The sequence below is a fragment of the Denticeps clupeoides genome, chromosome 1 (genome assembly GCF_900700375.1).
Source record: "Denticeps clupeoides chromosome 1, fDenClu1.1, whole genome shotgun sequence".
Taxonomy (NCBI): Eukaryota; Metazoa; Chordata; class Actinopteri; order Clupeiformes; family Denticipitidae; genus Denticeps; species Denticeps clupeoides.
In genome coordinates, this window is record NC_041707.1 from 17,631,976 (window position 1) to 17,656,035 (window position 24,060).

The 24,060-nt window shown below is 40.2% G+C and overlaps 2 protein-coding genes across 10 annotated transcripts; both read right to left on the minus strand.

The window, feature by feature from the left end:
* Positions 1-2,856: 2,856 nt before the first annotated feature.
* On the minus strand, positions 2,857-17,161 carry LOC114798609 (coiled-coil domain-containing protein 180-like). 8 transcript variants are annotated; one of them, XM_028994459.1, is made up of 37 exons: positions 16,619-17,161; positions 16,221-16,372; positions 16,005-16,093; positions 15,802-15,911; positions 15,589-15,717; positions 15,275-15,385; positions 15,085-15,180; positions 14,829-14,992; positions 14,481-14,600; positions 14,322-14,401; positions 14,149-14,237; positions 13,951-14,070; positions 13,286-13,459; positions 12,945-13,060; positions 12,737-12,863; positions 12,592-12,634; positions 12,401-12,513; positions 12,112-12,296; positions 11,853-12,028; positions 11,417-11,597; positions 11,122-11,268; positions 10,898-11,042; positions 8,797-8,913; positions 8,596-8,694; positions 8,440-8,526; positions 7,988-8,178; positions 7,722-7,786; positions 7,450-7,558; positions 6,867-6,944; positions 6,708-6,777; positions 6,433-6,577; positions 6,067-6,227; positions 5,591-5,728; positions 5,281-5,392; positions 4,998-5,088; positions 4,700-4,841; positions 2,857-3,277 (listed from the first exon to the last, which is right to left on the minus strand). In XM_028994459.1, the coding sequence occupies exons 1-37, from the start codon at positions 16,676-16,678 to the stop codon at positions 3,143-3,145; spliced, it is 4,467 nt and encodes a 1,488-aa protein (XP_028850292.1). In that variant the 5' UTR covers positions 16,679-17,161; the 3' UTR covers positions 2,857-3,142. The 8 variants fall into 8 exon arrangements, 7 of the variants coding, with proteins under 7 accessions (XP_028850292.1, XP_028850321.1, XP_028850330.1 ...); XR_003751083.1 differs by having other exon boundaries at positions 3,158-3,277; positions 5,005-5,088; positions 5,281-5,337; XM_028994477.1 differs by having other exon boundaries at positions 3,158-3,277; positions 5,281-5,337.
* A 117-nt stretch (positions 17,162-17,278) lies between these two features.
* On the minus strand, positions 17,279-22,405 carry LOC114798647 (caspase recruitment domain-containing protein 9-like). Of its 2 annotated transcripts, XM_028994527.1 has the most exons (12): positions 22,111-22,405; positions 21,894-22,031; positions 21,169-21,473; positions 20,272-20,451; positions 19,779-19,934; positions 19,333-19,458; positions 18,846-19,025; positions 18,649-18,690; positions 18,508-18,556; positions 18,267-18,346; positions 17,855-17,919; positions 17,279-17,540 (listed from the first exon to the last, which is right to left on the minus strand). In XM_028994527.1, the coding sequence occupies exons 1-12, from the start codon at positions 22,307-22,309 to the stop codon at positions 17,435-17,437; spliced, it is 1,626 nt and encodes a 541-aa protein (XP_028850360.1). In that variant the 5' UTR covers positions 22,310-22,405; the 3' UTR covers positions 17,279-17,434. The 2 variants fall into 2 exon arrangements, with proteins under 2 accessions (XP_028850360.1, XP_028850368.1); XM_028994535.1 differs by having other exon boundaries at positions 21,169-22,031; positions 22,115-22,254.
* Between the last annotated feature and the right edge of the window lie 1,655 nt (positions 22,406-24,060).

Below are 24,060 nucleotides of genomic sequence, written 5' to 3' on the forward strand. Positions count from 1 at the left end.
TTGGACCTGTAGAATGTACATAGTACATAGATGTGAGTTGTGTACAGATGATGCCTAAATGGAGATTTCATATGCGTATGCATCTGTTCAGCCCTGCTCATAATCTTGTTGTTTTGGGGGGTGCAGTTCAGGTTGGGGGCATCTCCTGAGGGGAGGGTGGGTGATGAAGCGATGGAGCTGGGTCCTCCGGTAGCCGGTGAGGAGGGCAGGCCAGGCATGGGCCTGGGTCAGCCTCCAGAGGGGCAGAGCGCCACAGAGCACACCTCCCTGTGCGGTGCAGGGAGGGAAACTGGTCGCACTGCCAGCAGGGACGTGCAGCGAGAGGGGCTGCATGTGCCCAGAAGGCACCAGACAGGGGAGCCGTAAACGGTTGCCAGAGGGTTTCCTGTCCCTGTGCGGGGCAGGGAATGAAGCTAGAAGCATCATAGGGCACATGCGGAGACAGGGTCCGCACATACCTGGAAGGGTCGGTCCTGTTTGTTTCTGTGTGCCGGTTAGAGGGACCGAGGCCACCATGTGGGACCACATCGGGGAGCCAGCCAGAGGGTCCGGCTCCGCCAGTGGGAGGACACAGCAGGGCCACACCACCTGTGGCCAATCCAGACTATGGATAAGAGGCGCCATGGTTCCATGCTTCGGCGGCTCCGACATTTTTGTGAACTCTTTTCGTGAACTTGACCATCTTTTGTGAACTCTTTAGTGGAGCCTGCAACCGTTTATGTGTAAAGTCTGTAGAGTTCTGGCAATCGCCACACACCTATGGAATGGTTTAAGTTCTCCCCTTTTTCCCTGTGTTCAGCCATTGTGCCGTTGTTTCTTTATTGTTATTAATAAATCCTTGTCCCCATTATGTCCCACCTCTGCGCTTACTTCCCCTGTCAGCTCACTGACTTGACATGTGCATGCTCATTGTCATCGTCTGGCTGACGTGTGTTACACGAAAGATAAATCAATGCAATCTTAGTGTCTGCAGTGGTAACTGAATGTAAAAATCTGGAAAGATTTTGACTTTGGAAAAGCGAAATTATGAGGACACAATTCACAGAGGACACAATTGTGTCCACCGTGTGCTGTGTTTCATAATCACTTTATGCTTTCACTTTATTCCAAAGGTGGTGTCTTATGACAGTAGCATGTTGGAATTCACTGAGCTCTTCAGAATTACCCATGACCCTGACTAGAACAGACTCGCATTATTTAGATAGACAATTATTCACATTCTGGATTATTATTCATAAATGGTATTATAATCTTAAATAATGTATTTTCTTTGCATACCATTCACAATTGTTCTCAACAGGGTGATAACATACATTCTTATTCTTTATTTACTGCCTTGTTATAATATATGCATATTAGATTAGAATTCCTCAAGTGCTAAATTAATGTAAATAGGCCTTTCAAAATACCTGTCAGGATTGACTGCAGCTGGGCTCAACACCGGTGGCCAAGCCTGACGGCACATGAATGCCGGAGATTTCCGCCCCTTCGGAATCTCCGGCATTTTCGTGAACTCAGTCATGAACTTGACTACACTAATGAAGTGTAAGACATAAGTAACTTGTCACATAACAATTAAATCACACCCTTCCAATTGATTGAATTACCATTAAAAAATGCTTGTGTCAAAGCCGCAAGAATAAGGCAGTCCATCTCGAGGTTCAGTGATTCCTCTTTGTGATTGATAGCTTTTCACATAGAAGATGCAGTTGAAAGGAATGCCCAGTTGTTTGTGCCATTCTATCATCTGAGAGAAATGCAGTTTGTAGCGTTTCTAAGTGAAGTTAAAGAGCAACAAGCGTACAGACTAAAAGAGTAATTCTTTGATCTTCCTACTTAGACTGCTCTCAGACAGCAGGTAGACAACTCTCAGGTCATCCTTTACCTGAAAACTGGTGAATCAATAATATCTAACACAGTTATAGTTGTATAACTATATCCCTCTGTGGATGGACATGTGTACCCCAGACTGGTTGGTGACTTTACCTGCTCTCCCGTTAGGGGAGGACAATGCCCCAAACTTCAAGATCACAGCCTAGAAAGATGAGCCTTTCGTTAGGGACAAATGTTCTGGGGATGGCTGTTGGAAGTGCTCCAGGATTTTTATTTAGTAATCCTGATTGTGAATGTTGAGAGATGGCAGGAATGACTAAAACATGTAAAAATCAGTAGTGTGTGATCTCCACATGCTTGGATGACCTCACTACAAAGCCTGGCCATGCTCCTGATGAGGTGGCAAATGGTCTCCTGAGGGCTCTCCGCCCAGACCTGGACTAAAGCATCCGCCAACTCCTGGACAGTCTCTGGTGCAACATGGCTTTAGCGGATGGAGCGATACATGATGTCCCAGATGTGCTCAATTGGGTTCAGATCTCAGGGAACGGGCGGGCCAGTCCATAGCATCAATGCCTTCATCTTGCAGGAACTGCTGACACACTCCAGCCACATGAGCATTGTCTTGAGTTGGGGGGGGGCAGGGCCAACCGCACCAGCATATGGTCTCACGATGGGTCTGAGGATCTCATCTTGGTATCTCCCCAAATGGTACCTACCTTTGAAGAAACAATCACATCCCATGACCAGGAGAACCTCAACGTTGCAGGTATGAATCTCAGTTAAGTGAAAAGGTGAAAGTGAAGTGATTGTCATTGTGACACACAGCACACAGTGCACACAATGAAATGAGTCCTCTGCATTTAACCCATTTAACCTTGGTGGCTCGGGATTCGAACCAGCAACCTGCCGGTTAGAGGACTGTTTCCTTACCCTCCAGGCCACCACTGCCCTGCACTTGGACCTTGTGCCTCATCCGTTGCGTGTGACAAAAGACAACGTTTGAGCAGACATACTTTTATTTTTTTATTTATTTTTTCAGTCCCAGGCACAATGCATCATTCATACATCAACTAGTGTAACTGTACTGTAGTTACAAATATTGAATCTCCCAGCAAACAAAACAACCAACTATACAACAATAAATAACGATTACAAATATAACAAGAATAAAACACATGAAACATTACAAGACTAATCCCAGTTTTGCTTAATTTTTACAGGAAGACATGTAATCCATTTCATGCATATTAAAAAAAATGCCAAGAGTATATGGTATTACTGATTCAAACGGATGTTGTTATTCTGGTTACTCTGAGTTGAGCCTGGTGAGGGTCTTCAGTTGGTTGCTCCAGTGCTCCTGCCAGTCCAGAGCTTCTGCTTTATGAGTTTCATTATCTGCTGTCACCTGTGCCAACTCCTCACTGTACCTGTACATAAAATTCTGAGCCACAGACATAGACCTTTTCACCACCAAGGAATCTCAGTAACATTTGTTCCAAGTGTACGATTTTAGGACTTAATAGTTGTAATTACAGAGTGTTCTGTGAGAAGTATAAAATATATATTATACAGTGGGTTGCAAAAGTATTCAGCCCCCTTTAACTTTTCCACATTTTGTCACATTACAGCCATAAACATGAATCTATTTTATTAGAATTCCATGTGAAAGACCAATACAAAGTGGTGTACACTTTGGAGGAACAAAAATCATACATAATTCAAACCATTTTTACAAATAATTAAGTGAAAAGTGGGGTGTGCGTAATTATTCAGCCCCCTGAGTCAATACTTTGTAGAACCACCTTTTGCTGCAATTACATCTGTCAGTCTTTTAGGGTATGTCTCTACCAGCTTTGCACATCTAGAGACTGAAATTCTTGCCCATTCTTCTTTACAAAACAGCTCCAGCTCAGTCAGATTAGATGGACAGTGTTTGTGAACAGCAGTTTTCAGATCCTGCCACAGATTCTCGATCTTATCTGACCAGAGCACCTTCTTCCACATGTTTGCTCTGTCCCCCACATGGCTTGTGGCAAACTGCAAATGGGACTTCTTATGGTTTTCTTTTAACAATGGGTTTCTTCTTGCTACTCTTCCATAAAGGCCAACTCTGTGCAGTACATGACTAATAGTTGTCCTAGGGACAGGTTCCCCCACCTGAGCTGTAGATCTGTTCAGCTCGTTCAGAGTCACCATGGGCCTCTTGGTTGCATTTCTGATCAGCCCTGTCCTTGTTCGGCCTGTGAGTTTAGGTGGACGGCCTTGTCTTAGCAGGTTTACATTTGTGTCATACTCCTTCCATTTCTTAATCACTTAAACAGTGCTCCGTGGGATGTTCAAGGCTTGGGAGATCTTTTTGTAGCCTAAGCCTGCTTTAAATTTCTCAATAACTTTATCCCTGACCTGTCTGGTGTGTTCTTTGGACTTCATGGTGTTGTTAATCCCAATATTCTCTTAAACAACCTCTGAGGCCGTCACAGAGCAGCTGTATTTGTAATGACATTAGATTACACACAGGTGCACTCTATTTAGTCATTAGCACTCATCAGGCAATGTCTATGGGCAACTGACTGCACTCAGACCAAAGGGGGCTGAATAAATTCCCCACTTTCCAGTTATTTATTTGTGAAAAATGTATTTATTTGCAATCATGTATGATTTTTGTTCCACTTCTCAAGTGTACACCACTTTGTCTTTCACGTGGAATTCCAATAAAATAGATTCATGTGTGTGGCTGTAATGTGACAATATGTGAAAAAGTTCAAGGGCGCCGAATACTATGCAACCCACTGTAGTTTATATTTTTTTGCACTGAAGGTATTATATCGAACTGAATAATTTGTAAAGATGCAGGTTATTCTACCTGGTATGCTGTGTCCCGTGCTTCCACTGCTCTCATGTGCCCTAGTGTCATTTTAGCTGTGGTGATGGATGCTGTCTCCCTACATGGTTGTTCCACTGATGCACATTCGCTGGCCACAAAGAAGGCAACTCCAGGCCATGTTCTGTAACAACCATTGTGACACAGTGTGACACATTTGTCAGTGGTAATCATTAGGTATTGCATTTTATTAGATTTAAATACATAGCCTCATAGATTTAAAAAATGTAAAATGGATTGGCTCTGCAATATAACTTTAAGGCTTCCAGTGAAACATTACCGGCCACCTCTCTTGATTGAATTTCTTTTCTGGCTGTCTGACTGTTTTTCATGAAGGAGTGAAGTAATATCTTCCCTCTTCTCTTCTGACTCTGCATCAGACAAAATAGAGTTAATTATTCAACCTTTATTTAACTAATACACATTACACATTAATAAAAAATGTTATTATACAAATATTATTTTTAAATGTTGTTTTTTCAATCTGCCTATTCTAACTCAGCATAACTTAATGATGTCTGCATACAATGGATGCTTTGATTTGAAATGAAGTGGTGACATACGTCCCACTTGAACCTCATCGATAGTGAGGAGGTTGTCCATCTGGAAAAGCAGTCTCTCTGTTAGCAAGACAAGGGATGTTACAAAATCGTCTCCATGCTGCTTAACGCAGGCCTGCAATCAAAAAGACTAGAATTACAGTGGATTCATTTTTATGGAAAAGTTTAAACAGACGTTTAACCATTGCCTGTGGAGACTGGGACAAAGGCTGGTCTAGGAATGTACAAATCCGAAACAAATGAGTAAACACTAAAATCACTTACACAAGCTTAATGAAAACAAATGTTTGAATTTGAAGTTGGAAGGTCTGACCTGCAGTTCCAGTGTGTTGCTACAGATAGCACTGCTTTCTTCCATCTGTCTCTGTGCTTCAGCTTCCTGCAGCTCATGCAGCTCCTTCTCACAGGCTGGGTGACTTAGCCGGACAGTCAGGAGCTTGCTGTGTTTTTTCTTTTATGCGGCCAGACACAGGATATATGTACTGTCACTATGCATGATTTTAGCACACTAATTATGTTTTCAGGCAAAATCTGTTAATGTGTGGTAGCAACTTTGGCCTATTGTACCGGCACTCCCTATACATTTGATTTGGTACGTCTCCAATTGTTACACCTAGTGCTGTCCAAATTTTTGAGCTAGATCCCCTACCCCATTTTGAACACAGAACCACAGCTGACCAGACCTGATTTGTCGTCAATCATACTTGATTCTGCTGGTGTCTTAGTAGGAGTGTAGCAGCATCCATGGCAACTGGACTGGTCTTTTATTGTTTTTCATTGCCTTCTTACCTTCCTCTTGTCACTCTCCTCTAATGTGAAATCAAGTCTCTGGCGGAGGACATCAACATCTTTGTTGAGACGGTGCTGGAGTTCCTGGACCAGCTGAGAGATGAGCATCACTGGTACTTTAGAAATCAGATCCTCGCTGTTCCTCAACTGTTTCCTGAACTCTGACAAAATACACAAACACCAATCTTCTACAGTGTGCTGAGTACAGAAAATTGTAGCTAGAACCTGACTAATGTGGTTCATGATTTTTTTTTTTAAATAAATAAATAAACTTTGGTCCCTCAGTTGTATATATTTAATTTAATGCATGTATATTAGATATGCATTACTGCATGTATATTAGATATGCATAACAAACACACTGACCTTGCAAGCAGTTGTTGTGATAATTTTCTGTCTGCCTTTGATAATTCAGAAGCCTCTTGTTAATTTCTTCAGCACATTGACTGAAGGTTTCCTGTAAATGTTGTGGTCGGGACACTGCTCGCCGTTCTTTCTTCTTGTAAAATTCCTTTAACAAAGAAATAATCCACTCAAATCATGGCATCAAAGCATAACAAACATTCAAGAAGCATTTTAGAAAAAAAATTGTTAGCCTTTAAGGGTAACTTCACTCTGGACAGAAACCACAAAAATCGAACCTCAGCAATCAGGAGAAGAACATCATTGGATTTCCACAGGATGCTGCTGATTAGGCCTTTGAAGGTAGTGCTGAGAAATTAATATGGACATATTTAGCCTACATGGCCATTAGGTAAGAAAGATTGTAAAAACTGCATGAATAAAACCAATAAACTTACGGGCTCTGCTCCTCTGGTTTGGGTCCAAACACTTGGAACTTTTTGTCAAATCGAGTTGGTTTGGAAAATCTCCTTACACTGCAAAATGTCACATTTGATGTCACTTAAAATAAAATTATATATAAAATATTGTCATGTACATGTAGATATTTATTAGATATGAGATTAGATACTCTCACTGCAGATCACAATGTCATCTGCAAAAATCATACATCATGCAAACACACCTGTCTAATTTCATCTCTCTGCCTGTCCATCACCATAACAAACAAGGAAGAATTCTGAGCTGATTTTTGTTGTAGAGTAATTTTTATATGTTTATTTAGTATATTCAAAGCACAGAAGGGTGGTAGTAGCCTAGTGGGTAACACATTCGCCTATGAACCAGAAGACTCAGGTTCCCGCTTACTACCATTGTGTTCCTGAGCAAGACACTTAACCCTGAGTGTCTTCAGGGGGGACTGTCACTGTAACTACTGATTGTAAGTCGCTCTGGATAAGGGCGTCTGATAAATGCTGTAAATGTAAATGTCAAAGCATACACCGCATTTTTTACTAATACATTTCTCTGAAACGTACTCACCTCTGTGCACTACTGGACTCAACTGATCTTCTGCCTGTTCTTTCCAGTCTGCTCTCGATCATGCCTTTTCCTGTATTTTGTCTTGATGGCTCAGGGGAGGGGAACTCCTCTGAAATGTGCAGTTAAGTTATTACTTACCATTTTTCTATTTCTAATACTGTAATTTCCAGGTAAAATTGTTATTTGTCACAAAAACTAAATGCAAATGCACAATAATAAAATAATAAATGTATTATATATTCCTAAGACAGACTTTTTTCAGCAATGCTCACCATTAACTGCACCTCTGGTTGCAGAATCAGTAAGAATTGTTTTAGTACAAATAGGTCTGGATATGCTGAAAACATAAATATTAATTTAATGTTTATGATACAGTTAGCTGATACAAATTAAGGAACTGGATCTTTAAATGCAACTGGACATTTTATGTTGACATTAAGATTTTTTAATTATCACATTAATTTTCCCATTATAATTGTTCCCATTACACATATCTCTATACATCCACATACCTCACACCTCCTTATGTCTCTCTCACCTCAGCAGCTCCTTAACCATGTCAGCCACTTCGTCATCCGTAAAAGAGACCCTCAAGTGACTTGTCTGGTTTTGGCTATCTTCTTCAGTGGTGGTACTCCTCTCTTCCTGCTTACGAGATTTTGGGCGGGCAGCCAAAGCAAATGGCCCTTGAAGAGGTGCATCTGATATCTGAACAGCCATAGTTGGATCCTGGACATAAAGAGGATGATCTAAACATGGACAGAGCTCATTGTCTATGGCTGAATAACCTATATTAAATATAGGTGGAATGAAAAACCTACTCACAAACACATTCATCGATATATTAACATTCATGTTTTCTCAGGGGTGTATTTGCAATTGTAACATGCACATAAATGTGAAGTTTCAACATTCCTGGAAATGCCAAAATACGCATTTCCATATAAAAGAGAGCAATATAAATAAATACGCCTTGTCTTGATATCTTACCAAAAAACACTCCAGGTACAGACACCTTTTCTTAAGCTCTTCCATTATGGCAGACATAATGGTGAATATATTTTCAGGTTCTAATGCCTAGAAGACAAGATTTTGTTTTAAAGACTGGAATTAATCCATTCATTTGTTTACTAGGCATAGATTTACCTTCATTTCTGGACAAGGTCCAGAAGAGGTCTTTATCAATCCCTCTAACTCTGCAAGGAGGTCATCAATCCTTTTCTTGTGGCCGTTGCTCTTTGCTGACTAGTGTTAAGACACATCATAAAGACATTTCAGGTAGATACAAACTATTTTGTGTATTTAATCAGACAGTAAGAGTTGTAGATGTGCCTCAGAGTTTAATACCTCTGTCTTAATTTGAACCTGTGTATGGATCATTACTGCTTGAATAGTATCAAGAAACTTTAGATCTTGAGTCAAAATGTTGACCTTTTCCTCAGATTTTGTGACAACATCTTTGGCCTGCAATAGAAAATATTAGGACATTAATCATTTATTAAGTGTGATTTACATTGAATCATTTTTTTCTTGTAATAAAAATCAGTTTTCACACACGTGGACAAAATTGTTGGTACCCTTCAGTCAATGAAAGAAAAACTCAAAATGGTCACAAAAATAACTTACAAAAGTAATAATAAATACAAATTCTATGATATTTAACTAATAAAAGTCAGACATTGCTTTTCAACCATGCTTCAACAGAATTATAAAAAAAAATAAACTCATGAAACAGGCCTGGACAAAAATGATGGTACCCCTAGAAAAGACTGAAAATAATGTGACCAAAGGGACATGTTAATCCAAGGTGTGTCCACTAATTAGCATCACAGTCACAATCTTGTAATCAGTCAGTGGACCTATATATAGGGCTCCAGGTAGTCACTGTGTTGTTTGGTGACATGGTGTGTACCACACTCAACATGGACCAGAGGAAGCGAAGGAAAGAGTTGTCTCAGGAGATTAGAAAGAAAATTATAGACAAGCATGTCAAAGGTAAAGGCTATAAGACCATCTCGAAGCAGCTTGATGTTCCTGTGACTACAGTTGCACATATTATTCAGAAATTTAAGATCCATGGGACTGTAACCAACCTCCCTGGACGTGGCCGCAGGAGGAAAATTGATGACAAATCAAAGAGACGGATAATACGAATGGTAACAAAAGAGCCCAGAAAACCTTCTAAAAAGATCCAAGGTGAACTTCAAGCTCAAGGAACATCAGTGTCAGATCGCACCATCCATCGTTGTTTGAGCCAACATCTTTGCATCTTTGAAAAGAGCTGAAACATGCCGTCTGGAAAAGGCACCTTTCAAACCTGAGACAACTGGAGCAGTTTGCTCATGAGGAGTGGGCCAAAATACGTGCTGATAAGTGCAGAAGTCTCATTGACCGTTACGGGAATCGTTCGATTGCAGTGATTGCCTCAAAAGGTTGTGTAACAAAATATTAAGTTAGGGGTACCATCATTTTTGTCCAGACCTGGTTCATGAGTTTACTTTTTTAAATAATTCTGTTGAAGCATGGTTGAAAAGCAATGTCTGACTTTTATTAGTTAAATTTCATAGAATTTTTATTTATTATTACTTTTGTCAGATTAAAGTTATTTCTGTGACCATTGTGAGTTTTTCTTTCATTGACGGAAGGGTACCAACAATTTTGTCCACATGTGTAGATGGGAAAAATGTACACCGACGTGCCACTTTTGTCACTGAGCAAAGTACCATCCCCACACACTGCTCCCTTGGTGCCTTTCATGGCTTCCATTTCCTCTTTCACACTAACCTCTTGTATGTCCTCTTTCACCACATCTATAAAGCACCTACTAGGGCTTCCTCTTTTATTCTTGCCTGGTTGCTCCATCCTCAGCATCCTTCCCTCAACATACTCACTGTGTTTCCTCTGTACGTGTCCAAACCAACACAATCACGCCTCTCTGACTTCACTCTTGCTGGTACCTGCCTCCTGCAGATCTTGTTTTTTTATATATATATATATATACTTTATTAAACCCTAAGGAAATTGCTTCTCTGGTTTTAACCCATCACGCCCGGGGAGCAGTGTGTGGGGACGGTACTTTGCTCAGTGTCACCTCTGTGACACGGGGATTCGTACCGGCAACCTTCTAATTACGGGGCCGCTTCCTAAACTGCTATGCCACCCACTGCCTCACAATGACATCTCAAAGTCATCTGCAAACATAATACATCACACACCTCTCACACCTCAAACAATTCTTGTTGGAAACCAACCTTACCTTGAACATATCTGGATTCCAGACCAAAGAAATTAACGGATATGCATTGTTATGCATTGTGATGAATATTCACTAAAGTTTGGGTGATATTCTTAGCTTGGAATGACTACAACTTATTGAATAAGAGGGAATTTTAAAGCTGAAAGAAGTTCTCCTGCCAAGTTTAAACAATGCATTTAAAATAGCCCAAACCTGTTCCAAAATTTTGGAGTCAATGCGTTGCATCTTCACCATAATAGCTTCTTCTGTGGATTCTATTTGCTTTGCAATTGTCTCCAGATGTTTCTGGTACACCTCTATCTCTTTAGGTGAGAAGTTTCCCCCTTCACTAAACAACCTAGGAGCAAACATAAAAGTTATTATATGAGAACCCTCAGTCTGCAAATGAAATCAAAGAATAAGACAGAAGAACGTACTTAAAGGATCTCATTAACTGTGCATTTGACTCTCTAAGTTCATCCAGCCTCTGGTCTAGTTTGTGCCTGAACTGTCTCTGGGATGTCTGGATCTCGTTCATGTGCTTTTCCAGGTTGGACTGCAGAGTTCTTCTCAGCTTTACCAAGCTGAAAGAGGCAAGTCAGAACAAGAAGAAACAAACACATCTGTATCATTAGTCCTATACTAATGACATATTAATTATGTCAACTGTAATGTTCTTAAAACATCTAGAACAGATACGTAAAGAAAAATAGATTAATTCTTTGCACTCACACATCAGACTTTGTTGCTGAATTAAAAGCTTGTTCCATGCTATATACATCCAGACGGAAGTCCTCTGTCAGTTGATTCTGTTGGATCTGAAGATCCTCAAAGTCAGAGTGAAAATTGCTGAGGGCTTGGACTATGCCTTTACAGTGTCTGTCCACTCGGTTCCTGTGAAGCACCAGTTCATCTGCAAAGACAAAGGAAAGCGAATTAGGCTATTATTTAATTCAATTCAATTAATTCTGTAAAGCAAATCTAAATAGAGGCACCTCAGTGGAACCTTGGCGGTTCAGGTTTCAAACCAGCAACCTTCCGATTACAGGCCTGCTTCCTTACCCGCTAGGCCATCACCAGATTTACTGCAGTCTTCTGGGGAATATTACAATTGTTTTATAGTGAATGGGCTTTAATTATTTTTCTCATGTGATCAAAATGAACCAACCAGCTCGTAGATTATGGATATCCATCTCTATTCTTGTGTCCCGTGATTGGTGCAGAAGCAGGCACAGATCTTGTTCTGCCATTAATGATTCTTTATTGGTTGCCACAGTCTTCACAGTGTTATGAAGGACAGAAGAGTATTCTTCTTCCATGTGGTTAAAGAAGGCCAGGCGTAGACTAAGGACAACAGATAAAAAAAATTATATGATGTACATTGATGGTATGATTTATTCATGATCTCATTTGTACAAAACTCTTACTCTTTCTGCGTTTCTGTGAGGTGCCATTTGGTGAACTTCACCAATTCGACCTCGGGAAGGCCAGTCTCATACTCACTGTCACACTGCACTACAAAACTCTGAGCATTGTATGTATTTCCCTTAGCGGTTGTGAATGCCTCTGTGATTTGAGTGTCCAAGAACCCCTGAGGACAATCAAATTCAGCCTAACCCCCCAAAAAACAGTTAGATGGGACAGGTATATACATTTATCTGCAATGCAATGATAAACAATGACCTCATATGTTAGAATAATAGTAATGATACCTACATTATGCATTTGCGAATTATCTGTAGATGGTTGGGTTAGATATGGGCTGGTTGTGTTCTGAAGTCCTGCTGTCCACTCCTCCATGCCTTCTGCAATGACTCTACCAGTAGCATCTGGACAAACAACATGAACAAAAAACTCAAAGGAGAAGCCTAAGATTGCCAACCAACCCCCAGGGCATATAAACTCACCCATGTCGAGAAAAGGAAAAAGTCCACACAGTTGGTCAGAATCCTGGGAAGAGAAAAAAAATTGGATATTAATCATTATTTTAATAGAAACATTTTAAATACTTTATTTGAACATAAAATAAGGAATGCTTAATTTAACTGGTACCAGAGCATATACTTCTTTGACACCAAAGAACTGACTGAGAGCAGTGTTATAAGAGTGCAATTCCTCCACAACAACAGCAGGGAAGCTCTCCACTGTTACGATTTTCTCCTTGTACGTAATCACATACCTAAAAAACAGCAAGTAAAATACGAAACAGTTTTCAGTAGACAACTGACAAGAATTCTTTCAACTGGAAGCATGGAGTTACCCTTTCTTTATTTCCTCCAAAAAGGTAAGAATCTTTTGCAAAAATGGCTTCAGGGCCTCTTCAGAACTTTCCTGTCTGAGCTTGTCCAGCATGATGTCCAGCTGAGCCTCTTTTTTCTGAAAATGATTTACTAGTCACATTAGTTGTCTACTATGGCAATCAACAAACAACATCCATAGAAGCAGAGCATTTGTTCTATATTGATTTAAGAATGGGTGAATCAAATGGATTAGGATTAAAGGAAATATTTCTCTCAATAATGACACAATAAAATATATAAGTTTTTAACACACGGCATTTATTAGTAGTAAAAGGGGTGGGACATGAATAAAGGTTCTCACCTGTTTTTCAAGCTCATGGCAGCGCTGCACCTCCTCCAACTGCGTTTGCATCTGCTGTTGCTCATATTGTAATCGAGCACTGTGCGTCAGCCAGAGGTGACATGCACCCTGGATGAATTTAAACAGCACCTCACTCAGGCCAGCAGTATTCCTGGACAAAGACTCAAATGCTTTCTGCAATATAATTTTATCCAGAAATGAACTTCTGTTATAAATTATAAAAAGGCTTTAATAACACTTAAAGGACAGTCCAACAAAAACCACAATATGAGTCAAATGAGCAGGACAACCCTATATTTTTACATTAAACATGCACCATGTTTAGTAATTAAATTCTGTTTATATTTTACCAGTCTGTACCATTAAAATGACAATTTAGTAGATTATTTTATGGTGGAAGATTATGAAGTGGTAGTAACCAAGTGGGTACGACACGCGCCTATGAACCAGAAGACCCAGGCTCGAATCCCACTTACTACCATTGTGTCCCTGCGCAAGATACTTAACCCTAAGTGTCCCCAGGGGGGCTGTCCCTGTAACTACTGATTGTAAGTCACTCTGGATAAGGGCGTCTGATAAATGCTGTAAATCTAAATCTTTGAATTTGTCTAATAGCAATAAATATGCTTGAAAAAGACCACAAAGTAACAATCAGTGCTGCCTACTTCTAATGCTTCCAACTGCTTCTCAACTTGTTTCTGACAGTTTCCAAGCAACGGCAACATCTCAGCATCTACAGTGTCCTGGATTTGCTCCTTAGAAAATTCATAATTGATCAGCTCTTCCTACACAGATAAAAAAATGTTAAAAATCACAAACAACATCTAAAATGAGGAAAATAAACATCAGGAAACATCTACAACCTTGAAGTTCTCCATCTTTGTCATGCAGTCTTGCCATGTTCCTTCATAGTATTTCTGAAGTTTGCTGAGTGTTTCAAAGTGCATGTGATCTGGAGAAGGAAAAGTTGTTGACTGCCAATGAGCCAATCAGCTCAGTAAGATTACGTTTGGAGGTAAAAGAAGTGATCACAAACCAATCTGCTCATTGACTGCGGTCAAACGGGCATACCAATCCGAAACCTTATTTCTGGAGCATCCTGGAGGTGTTGTGGTGCTACAAAACAAGACACCAAAAAGATTATTAGGTTCAGCTTTCAAGGTTCCATTACACCACCAGAAGACTGCAGCCTCACCTGAATTCCTTCAGGATTTTTATCCTTTGCTTGCTGTAACAGTCCTGTGCACTTCTCATTGCATCAAAAGTAGCTTTAATGTATTTTGGCGACTGGATTTCAGGACTGTTTATGAAGTCTCTGGAAAAGAAAAAAAAATTACATTCATGGCAATGATCAAGTTATGTATTAAATATTGTGTGGATTAAATAAAATGTGGATTAGAGTTGTATAGAAGACAAGTCTAATAACTAATTTACTATCTGAAATGTTGAAATGTTCAGCCCCAAAAAACCTGTGAACCAAGCTCCAGAATCATTTTAGTTCTAAATTAGGAGTAAATTAACTTACTTAAATAAAACAACTTACTGGAATCTACCAATTATTTCAGTGCCTTTGATTCTCTTCCAGTTTTGCAGCTTGTCCTCCCATCTCATTCTGTAGAAAAACAACTTCTGCAAGTTTTTCTCTGTCTGGTTCAGGAAGAGTTTGGCCAAAGCCCTTCTGTTTGACAGCAGGGCCTGGTTCAACATCTGAAGGGGTGAACAGGATGATCATGAACCTAAAAAAGCCTGAGATCAGATTCTCATTTGAGAGCCTTGAATGAAACTTTCAGGAATTGTACCATTGCTTCTTGGTTAATCAGTCTGTGGATATCACTGAGTGAAATGTAGCTGATTGTCTCCAGTGTCTTTGTGTATTTTCTCAGCAGCGCTGAAATCTTCACAATTTTCAGGCATCATAAGTAAAAAATATGCAGAATATGCCAGTGTAACTGAAATGGCAACAAACAGGGTAATTTATGTTAATCTTACCTTCTCTGTTCTCTCAGACTCATGTTTGGCAAAAGTCTCGTCCATTTGTATAATACACTTCTTCCTGTTGGCTGATTCGTGACTGACAGAATCCCACAATGCATAGATGCCCTGCAAAAAGGTAGAACAGATCTGAATTTTGCACACAGGTTTATTTTTATAAAGTAATTATCCCCATTATCATTAGAAGAAAAATTCAATTATCTTTTAACTCAATAATGTCCTTAAGCCAGCTTCATTTCAGTGGGTCCACTGGAAAATGCTACAAGAAAAAGTATTGTGCTGTGTTAAATGTGGATTCAAGCAGTTTGTACATGAAAGTTGAAACTTTTCAGGACTTCATTGTCATCAACGCCCTCCATGAGTCTCTCCATCTTCTCATCATACTCTGAAAGCTTACAGATAACGTCTTCTCCAGTCTGCCTCAACAGGGACTCATACACCTGAAATCAGAAGAACATAGAAGAGGCCTACTGACTATGGATGGCAAATTATTGTTGACAAATGTAATCATCAAATGTCTATACCTCACTGAGCGCAGCAAGATCTTTATGAAGTTGTTCAACCGCCAAAGTATGTTTGGTTTGTTTTTTCTCCTTGAGGCGTTCAAGGATGCCAGAACATTCTGTCTCTGCCACTGTCAAAGGAAGTGATTTTATTCATTATACCATTGCCCAGAAGTGCACACTGTGACTGTGAGTTTGGCTAAAATGAAATGCTAAAAAGTCACCAACAACATCCAGGAGTCCCCTGACCTCCTCTTCATCAAGCTGGTCAGTACTCCTCAGACTGGGCCTGGAGCCTGAGAAAAGCTGGTCTCTACAAAGCACATGTACTTAAATGTAGGCAAAACAACATAAAATACACTAAAATGTATTTACTTATACCCTTAAAATACCCCCAAAAAAAAGGATGGCAAAAAATATTTTGGCTACATGGTTGCTACCGTGCAGGCGTGCTTTCGGAGCTCTGAGTGGGTTCTGCCTGACTTCTGCTTCCTTGCAGGGGACCAGAGTCCTCTTCTCCACGGCTGTGCAGGAATCCAGTGGTGGCCAAACGTTTCCTTCGAGTGTCATGAATTGAAAGTGCCAAATTAACCTAATAAAATAGAAACATTGGCAGTTTCAGAACGACCTTAAAATGCACTAGGTCGATTATGTTTATTGCTCCCTGAAATCACTCTTATTCTTTAGGTTCGTTCATCACTATGTTCGCTTGATAAACAAGCAAGACGGTGGTCAAGTTTAGAATGAGAGTTTCGTTTTAATTATGTTATAATGTTAAAGAAACTGCCAACTCATCTGAATTAATTATAGTACTTATATTAAAAAACGCATCAGTTACCTGAGCGTCAAACAACTGGCGTTTTACTTTTCCACCAGGAACGACTCGACGGGCGGTCATGATGGCGATACCTCAGGATTCAGTGTTTTAATTTCCTTTTAATCTAATCCGTACGCGCATTTATATCGAGTAAGAGCTTCTTTGGTTGGCCCCGTTCAAGCTGCTTTCTTCGTCCTGCGGAAGTTGGAAAAGCTTGGTCGTTGCTATGCCGACAGAATTTGCTGGTTTAGTGCCCCCTAGTGGCGTACACACGTTCCAACAGATAAAACCTGTTACACCGTCGCTCCTCGACATAATCTACATAATGCTAGTCTGTACATTCCCATATTTTTGGTAAATACTTAAATGGGAGTTTACATAAATCGTTGTCCCCAAAAAGTTTCATGTGAATAGCTGATGATATTTGTCTTATTTTTAAATGTAAAGTGTGATTAGTTCTTTGGTGTAAAAAAACAAATGTGATAAGTGACATCAAAAAATAAAGGAAGAAATAAATAAATCCCTATAATCCATAAAATGAATATTTACCCCTTCAGCAGTACAATTATTTCCATACAATAAAAAAAAAAAATACAAAGCAGTAATTTTGTATTGTACAATCTAAGAATTGATTCTAAAAAAAACACAAGAACACGAAGACAAATATGCAGAGTTTACACATAAATATGGCAATCATCAAACAAAACCATAACAAATATTGGAAAAAGTAATTAATAAAACATTATACTAAGAACATAATGAAACTGTCTATTCTTTATGTTGCAGCACAGAGCGATCCCAGTAGACAAGACCTCGACTCTGCCCACTCTCCCTTAGTCATATGTCATCAGTGTCCGTGTTGTCACTTCCACTAGTGTGGCACATGGTGAGTGCACAAGGTGAGTTATTGGTTCCATTTGTCTTTGATCTAAGTGCACGCTTCCTGTGAAAACAAAATATACTGTATACCATTCATGTTCAGTGAAAGACTCCACTCTTTGGCCACAATAGGTTTACATAAAATGTACATACATTTTCCAGTTTTATGTACTTTAAAATAGCCACCTAACAGTGAGACACTGTTCACTAAGGTCTAGAATAGAGCATATACTTCAATGAAACAGCTATTGTTTAGCTATAGAACTGACAGAACTGGTAATATAGAACTATAGAACTGGTAATTATTTTTATATTTTTTAATTGAAAAAACGACTTCATAAATACATGTAGTCATGTGTCAAATTAATGAATTTTTACCTCCTATAGGTAAATTTACAGTTGTCTTGCCTTGCCCTGGGTCGGTAAGGGGTTGACAGCTCATCCTTTGGTAAACAAAGATCATTATTATTTCAACAATCTAAGCATGGCAACATTAAATTCTGGATGCATTTCATCAATAAAATACATGCAACATTAATGGTTTCAATGGCAAATAAATAAACCTAGAAACAGGACACTGGTTTGATGATCCGAAGCATGAATTTTCACTTTTTAATTACTTCTTTCAAATACATTTGAAATAGACAACAACATATAATACCCATACTAAAATACCTAAAATACCTACTATTATATAAAACAGCCAAATATTACCCCACCCCATTAGAAGTCTATACACAAAAAAATTAATGAGAGAATGTAAGATCATTTCTCATGCGGCATGACTTACTGTAGCAACATCATTCATCTTGAATGGCTTGCACATATTATAATCCTCCGGTGTCAAACTTTGCTCATTCTCATTGGTGCCTGATTCAAAGCATAAAGAAGCTTTTAAACAAACAAACCAAAAAACTCCTAGTGCCCACAGTGCCACGTCTTCAAGTCCGCTTTTGTTTGATGAAATGAGTCGGATGAGTTTGGGTGAATACATTTACATTACATTTACGGAATTACGGAATATGTGTTACCTGTCACCACAATGTCCTTGGCATCTTCATCACTTGTCTGGCTTTTTAGCTAATAAAGTAAATTCAGAGAAAGTGTAAAAACTGTCCCTTTGTGTTTGTATTTCAAATTAGTTATGCAATTTTTGTAAGCACACAATTTACCTCTAATGAACTTGCCAAAGAACTGTCCTCCAAGTCTGAGACCTGACACACACACACACACACTCACACATTTACATACGTAAATATATATGTATTTACAGTGAAAGATGATGTTGTATATTCTGGTGGAACATGACTGAAGATGACTGAAGTGTAGTTAATGTAATTATGTTTTACGCATAGTAAATTCTACACACCTGATGGGCGCAGTTCTTCAGCTTTGTCTGGAGAGCCAGCACCTCCCCTTCAGTACGGAACAACTGAACCTGGAGCTCATCACACTTTTCTCCAAGCTCTCGAATCTGCTTCCGATATTTATCCTTGTCCTGGAGGTTCCGTGAATTTTCCTGGTGATACTCCTCCCTGGTAGCAATAGCCTTAGATTTGGGGGAAATTAGTCTCAGAGGTCTCTTTGCCAAAGCAACGGAATATAAATTAGCCAAAACCTCAAGTAAACTTTTTTTTCACATTGTCATTGTGAGGTGTCGTGTGTTTAAGGCTGTAACATAACAAAATGTTGAAAAACTGTAAGCAACCTGCAATAAATACCTCGCTTCCCATTTTCTACCCAGGAAAACCCCTCTGATTTGAGTTTTCATCACATCCACTTTTGTTCTTTGCAACAATATTGTTCCATCTTCTTATCGTTCTTTGCACCAACTTCATTTCAACTCTCCGATTCACCTTGTCTCTTTCTCGGATCACTTCATCCATCTGCTTTAAAATCTCCTCCATGCGAGCCCGGTACATCTTGGAGTCCTTCTTGAGTGTCAGGCACTTCAGCTCCAGGACGTCCTTCTCCACAAGATACTACAGGAAAAAAAACTGAAATTTTGACACCGGAAACCATGCACGTGGTAAAATGACAAAGCCTCAAGGGGAACTAAACCAGAAAAACATCAGTATCTTTCACTTCCCCATGTATCCTGTTTCATAATGTGCTATGAAATTCTTTCCATTATGGTGCCCCTGGCCCATCAAGTGGCACAATGCCACTGTCCTATTCGCCTTAATTTATAATATAGCTCCCAAGTTCCTTGTGCTGTAAATTCCACTCAACCCCTTGGCATCTTTAGGACGGTTTTCTGCAGGATGTATTTTCACAGGATAAAACAGTGGTCCTTTCTTGCCTTGTCCCGTAGCTGTTCAGCTTCCTGCAGGTTTCTGCGCAGAGCATACAGGTTGTTAACCAGCTCCTGGTGCTTGGCCTGGGCATGCTGCTTGTAGTCCTCAAGCTCTTGAATGCTCACCCTGTCGTGCTCATTCAGTGCCAGAGCTGTAGACTTCTACAACAACATGAAACAAGTTCCCAACAATCCACTTCTCAACTTTACCCAAAATCAATACATTGGGTACAGCACTAGTCTCTCTCTCTCACACACGCACACACACACACACATATATATATATATATATATATATATATACACACACACACACACACACACATAAAACGAGCCATTTATTGTAAAAAAAAAAAAAATATATATATATATATATAATTTCAAGATTTTTTTTCCAAGAGCAACTGTATTGCTCTTCAAGTGTATTGATGTGTGTTCGCTTTAGCACTAAGATAAAACTTCTTGATTAATGCCAAAAGAAAAGAGCTGCAAAGCCGACCTGAATGGAATTTTCCAGTTCTTGAATGCGGGAAGTGAGGAGGTCATTCTCTCTTTGAAGGCTCCACACCATGTCCTGGCTTGGCCTCTGCTCCATGGCATTTTTCAAGTTGACTGTGCGCTTGCGGTGAATCTTGGAGTCGCTCTCAGCGTTCATTAAACAGTGTTTCAGCTTCTCAATCTCAAAAACAGAAATGATCACCATCTTTACAATCGCAATGCCAACAAGAAAAGAAGAACCATGACCATTAGTTCTTCTTTGACTCACCATTATAACAGTAACTATGAAGAGATAATATCTCTCCATAGTTCCTCAGAGCGGATTATAATTATTTATTATAATTATTAAACAAATATTAATGCATTTCAGAGGCTCAGGTATTGCGGTACATTTGTTTTGTACCACAAAATGTCAAAAGCACGCTAAATGTTTCTATATTTCTTGGACATGTTGTGAGTGTCGTAACCTGTCTGGAATCTGTGTCTCCCAGAATGGTGAAAATTACATCAAGAACATTTATGGGGCAGTGGTGACCTAGCGGGTAAAGAACCCATAATTGGAAGGTTGCTGGTTCAAATCCCGAACCGCCAAGGTGCCACAGAGCAAAGCACCGTCCCCACACACTGCCTGTCATGGCTGCCCATTGCTCACCATGGGTGATGGTTAAAAGCAGAGGACACATTTCATTGCAGTGTCTCACAATCACTTCCATTTACAGCATTTATCAGACGCCCTTATCCAGAGCGACTTACAATCAGTAGTTACAGGGACAGTCCCCTTGGAGCAACTTAGGGTTAAGTGTCTTGCTCAGGGACACAATGGTAGTAAGTGGGATTTGAACCTGGGTCTTCTGGTTCATAGGCGAGCGTGTCACCCACTAGGCTACCACCCCCCTACCTCCAGCTGCAGGTCCCGGTTGCTCATGAAGGCGCCGTTCTTCTCCTCGCTCAGGCGCGTCAGCTCGTGCAGGAGCCCGTAGTTCTCCTCCTTCAGCGCGCGCGCCTTCTCCCACAGCCGGTCGCGCTCCTCGCGCATGCGCAGCACGCGCTCCCGCTGCTTGCGCAGCTCGTGGTCGCGCACCTGCTGCTGGCGCGCCGCGTCGTCCAGCGCCTGGCGCCGCCGGCGCTCCTCTTTCACCAGCCGCTGGAGCTTGGTCACCTCGCTCATCAGGAACTGGGTGAGGCCCGACTCGCCCACGTTTTCTTGCGTTTGCACGTTGGGACGTACATGGACATGTAAATATACTGCAAGTGGCATTTTTTCTTATGCGTGCATAATTTGTGCACTCAGCTTTCACTGGATTGGCTATGAGCATACCACTAGTTAAATTGATGGGACACACCTCATCATAGTTGCAGCTTGTGAGGAGTTAAAAACGTCCCCTTATCCAAAGCGACTTACAACCAGTGAGTGACTTCCTGTGTCATCCCCATGGACAAGTTGGTAGGAAGTGGGTTTGAACCTATGGCTTTGTGGTCATCTGGTTCATAGGCGAGTGGGTTATCCACTAGGCTACTACCACCCCCTTTATTAGTTTGTTTTCAAGCTATTCAGAGGATAGCTCAGAAAGGCTCAGGAATACATTGTGAAGTACAATTGTTGGTATAAAATGTAGAACTCACCCACTAAGATGGAGAAGGCTCGAGCAGGTTCTTTCCCTGTGATTTTAAGATAGAGCTGGGGATAGTCCAGCTCCAAGCTTTCTAAAAATGCCACATACCCTTTGTGACCAGTTCTTTGTAAGATATCTAACAAAACTCCTGAAACAAAATGAAGACATGTTTATAACGTTTCTACATTAAAACATTAAAAAAATTAAACATCAAGAACCTCTCTTACCCACTTTCTGTCTTCGTATAAAGACATTAGGATCATTGAAGATCTGTTCCTCATCCTCACCGTTCAGCACTTTGCATTGCCTCAAATAAGGCGTTATGCGGGATGGCTCGATATTCTTGATGAGCAGGAGCCTGTAGTCCTCCAGCTGGGCCCAGCATTCATCATCATCAGCTTCCAACACATTCAAATTGTCGGCCATGGTCAAAGGACAGCTGCTGTTCCTTCACGCAGCAAAAACTCTACTCTACGTAGGAACTAATCTGAAGCCGATCCCATATGACACCGAAGAGGAAGTGTGACTTATTGGGTGCAAGAGCACAGTTCCTGTTTTATTGGTCATTATTTCAGCTTTTATGTTGCCCTCTATTACCCAATTGCACATTCTTACACAAACTTTGATTCAATGTTCGGTCCGAACAAAAAAAGGCAAGGTATTAACCATTCATTCAATTTTCTCATCAGTTTATGCAGGATAAAAGGCCAGTCTATGGTCAGAGGTAATAACAAGTCTGGAACAAGGCTTCAGTACTACAGCCGTGGACAGGTTTGATGGAACAAATACTGGTTGTCAGTTTTCTGCTTCAGTGTTTTTAGATCTTTTTGTCAGCTGTTTCTGTGGAGTATTGAAGTATAATTACAAGCATTTTGTAAGTTTTTTTTTAGAACCTCTGCAGTTCTCTCTCGCATGCTGTCAATCAACATCTGGGCCAAATCCTGACTGATTGCAACCATTCCTTCATAATCAGTGCTTGGAATTTGTCAGAATTTGTTTGTCTGCCCACCTCTTGAGGATTGACCACAAGTTCTCAATTGGATCAAGGTCTGGTGAGTTTCCTGGCCATGGATTCAAAATTTCAATATTTTGTTCCCTTTAGTTATCACTTTGGCCTTATGGCACTGTGCTCCATCATGCTGGAAAAGGCATTGTTCTTCACCAAACTGTTCTTGGATAGTTTGCTGAGACGAAGTTGCTGTCGGAGGATTTTTTGGTACCATTCTTTATTCATGGCTGTGTTTTTAGGGAAAATTTTGAGTGATCCCACTCCCTTGGATTAGAAGCAGCCCCACACATGAATGGTCTAAGAATGCTTTACTGTTGGCTCGAGACAGGACTGATGGTAGCCACACTTTTTCTTCTCCGGACCATCATTTTTCCAAACAATTGGAAAAGGACTTCATTTGAGAAAATAACTTTACCCCAGTCATCAGCAGTCCAATCCCTGTACTTTTTGCAGAATATCAGTCTGTTTTTTATGTTTTTCTTGAAGAGAAGTGGCTTCTTGACACCAGGCCATCCTCCAAAAGTCTTCGCCTCACATCTGCTCTGCACTGGTGGCACCCCGATCCCGCACCGCTAATAATCTTTAGGAAACGGTCCCAGCACTTGCTGGACTTTAATTCTTCACAACACTTGAACTTCTCTCCTGATGGTTTTGATGATCAGATAAAAGGTTAATTTAAGTGCAATCTCAGTAGCACCAATATCCTTGCCTTTGAAACCTTTTTATGCAATGCAATAATGACTGCACATGTTCCCTTGCAGGTGACCATGGTTAACAGAGGAAGAACAATGATTTCAATCATTTCCTTTCACCCTCCTTTTAAAGCATCCAATCTGCCATTCTAACTCAATCAGCATGATCTCCAGCCTTGAGCTCGTCAACACTCTCACTTGTATTAATGAGAGGATCACTGACATGATCTCAACAGGTCATTTTGTGGCAGGGTTGAAATGCAGTGGAAATATTTTTTTGGGATTAAGTTAATTTTCATGGAAAAGAGGGACATTGCAATTCATCTGATCACCCTTCATAACCTACTGGAGTATATGCAAATTGCCATAATAAGAATGGAAGCAGCAAACTTTGTGAGTATTTGTCAGTATCTGTCATTCTGTAGTGGCCATGACTCTAGTGACCTTAACAAATGGAGACATAAAATAGAATGTAG

Bases quoted from the DNA above. Each gene is read 5' to 3' on its own strand.
- LOC114798647 (XM_028994527.1), bottom strand. From the start codon at position 22,309: ATGGCCGACAATTTGAATGTGTTGGAAGCTGATGATGATGAATGCTGG. The intron at 22,032-22,110 runs GTAAGAGAGGTT...ATTTTGTTTCAG, and splicing joins TATACGAAGACAGAAAGTGG to GAGTTTTGTTAGATATCTTA. The intron at 17,920-18,266 runs GTAAGTCATGCC...TGTTTACCAAAG, and splicing joins AGATGAATGATGTTGCTACA to GATGAGCTGTCAACCCCTTA.
- LOC114798609 (XM_028994459.1), bottom strand. From the start codon at position 16,678: ATGACCGCCCGTCGAGTCGTTCCTGGTGGAAAAGTAAAACGCCAGTTG. The intron at 8,695-8,796 runs GTATTAAACTCT...TCTTAACACTAG, and splicing joins AGGTTCAAATTAAGACAGAG to TCAGCAAAGAGCAACGGCCA. The intron at 4,842-4,997 runs GTAATGTTTCAC...TGGTTGTTACAG, and splicing joins TCAATCAAGAGAGGTGGCCG to AACATGGCCTGGAGTTGCCT.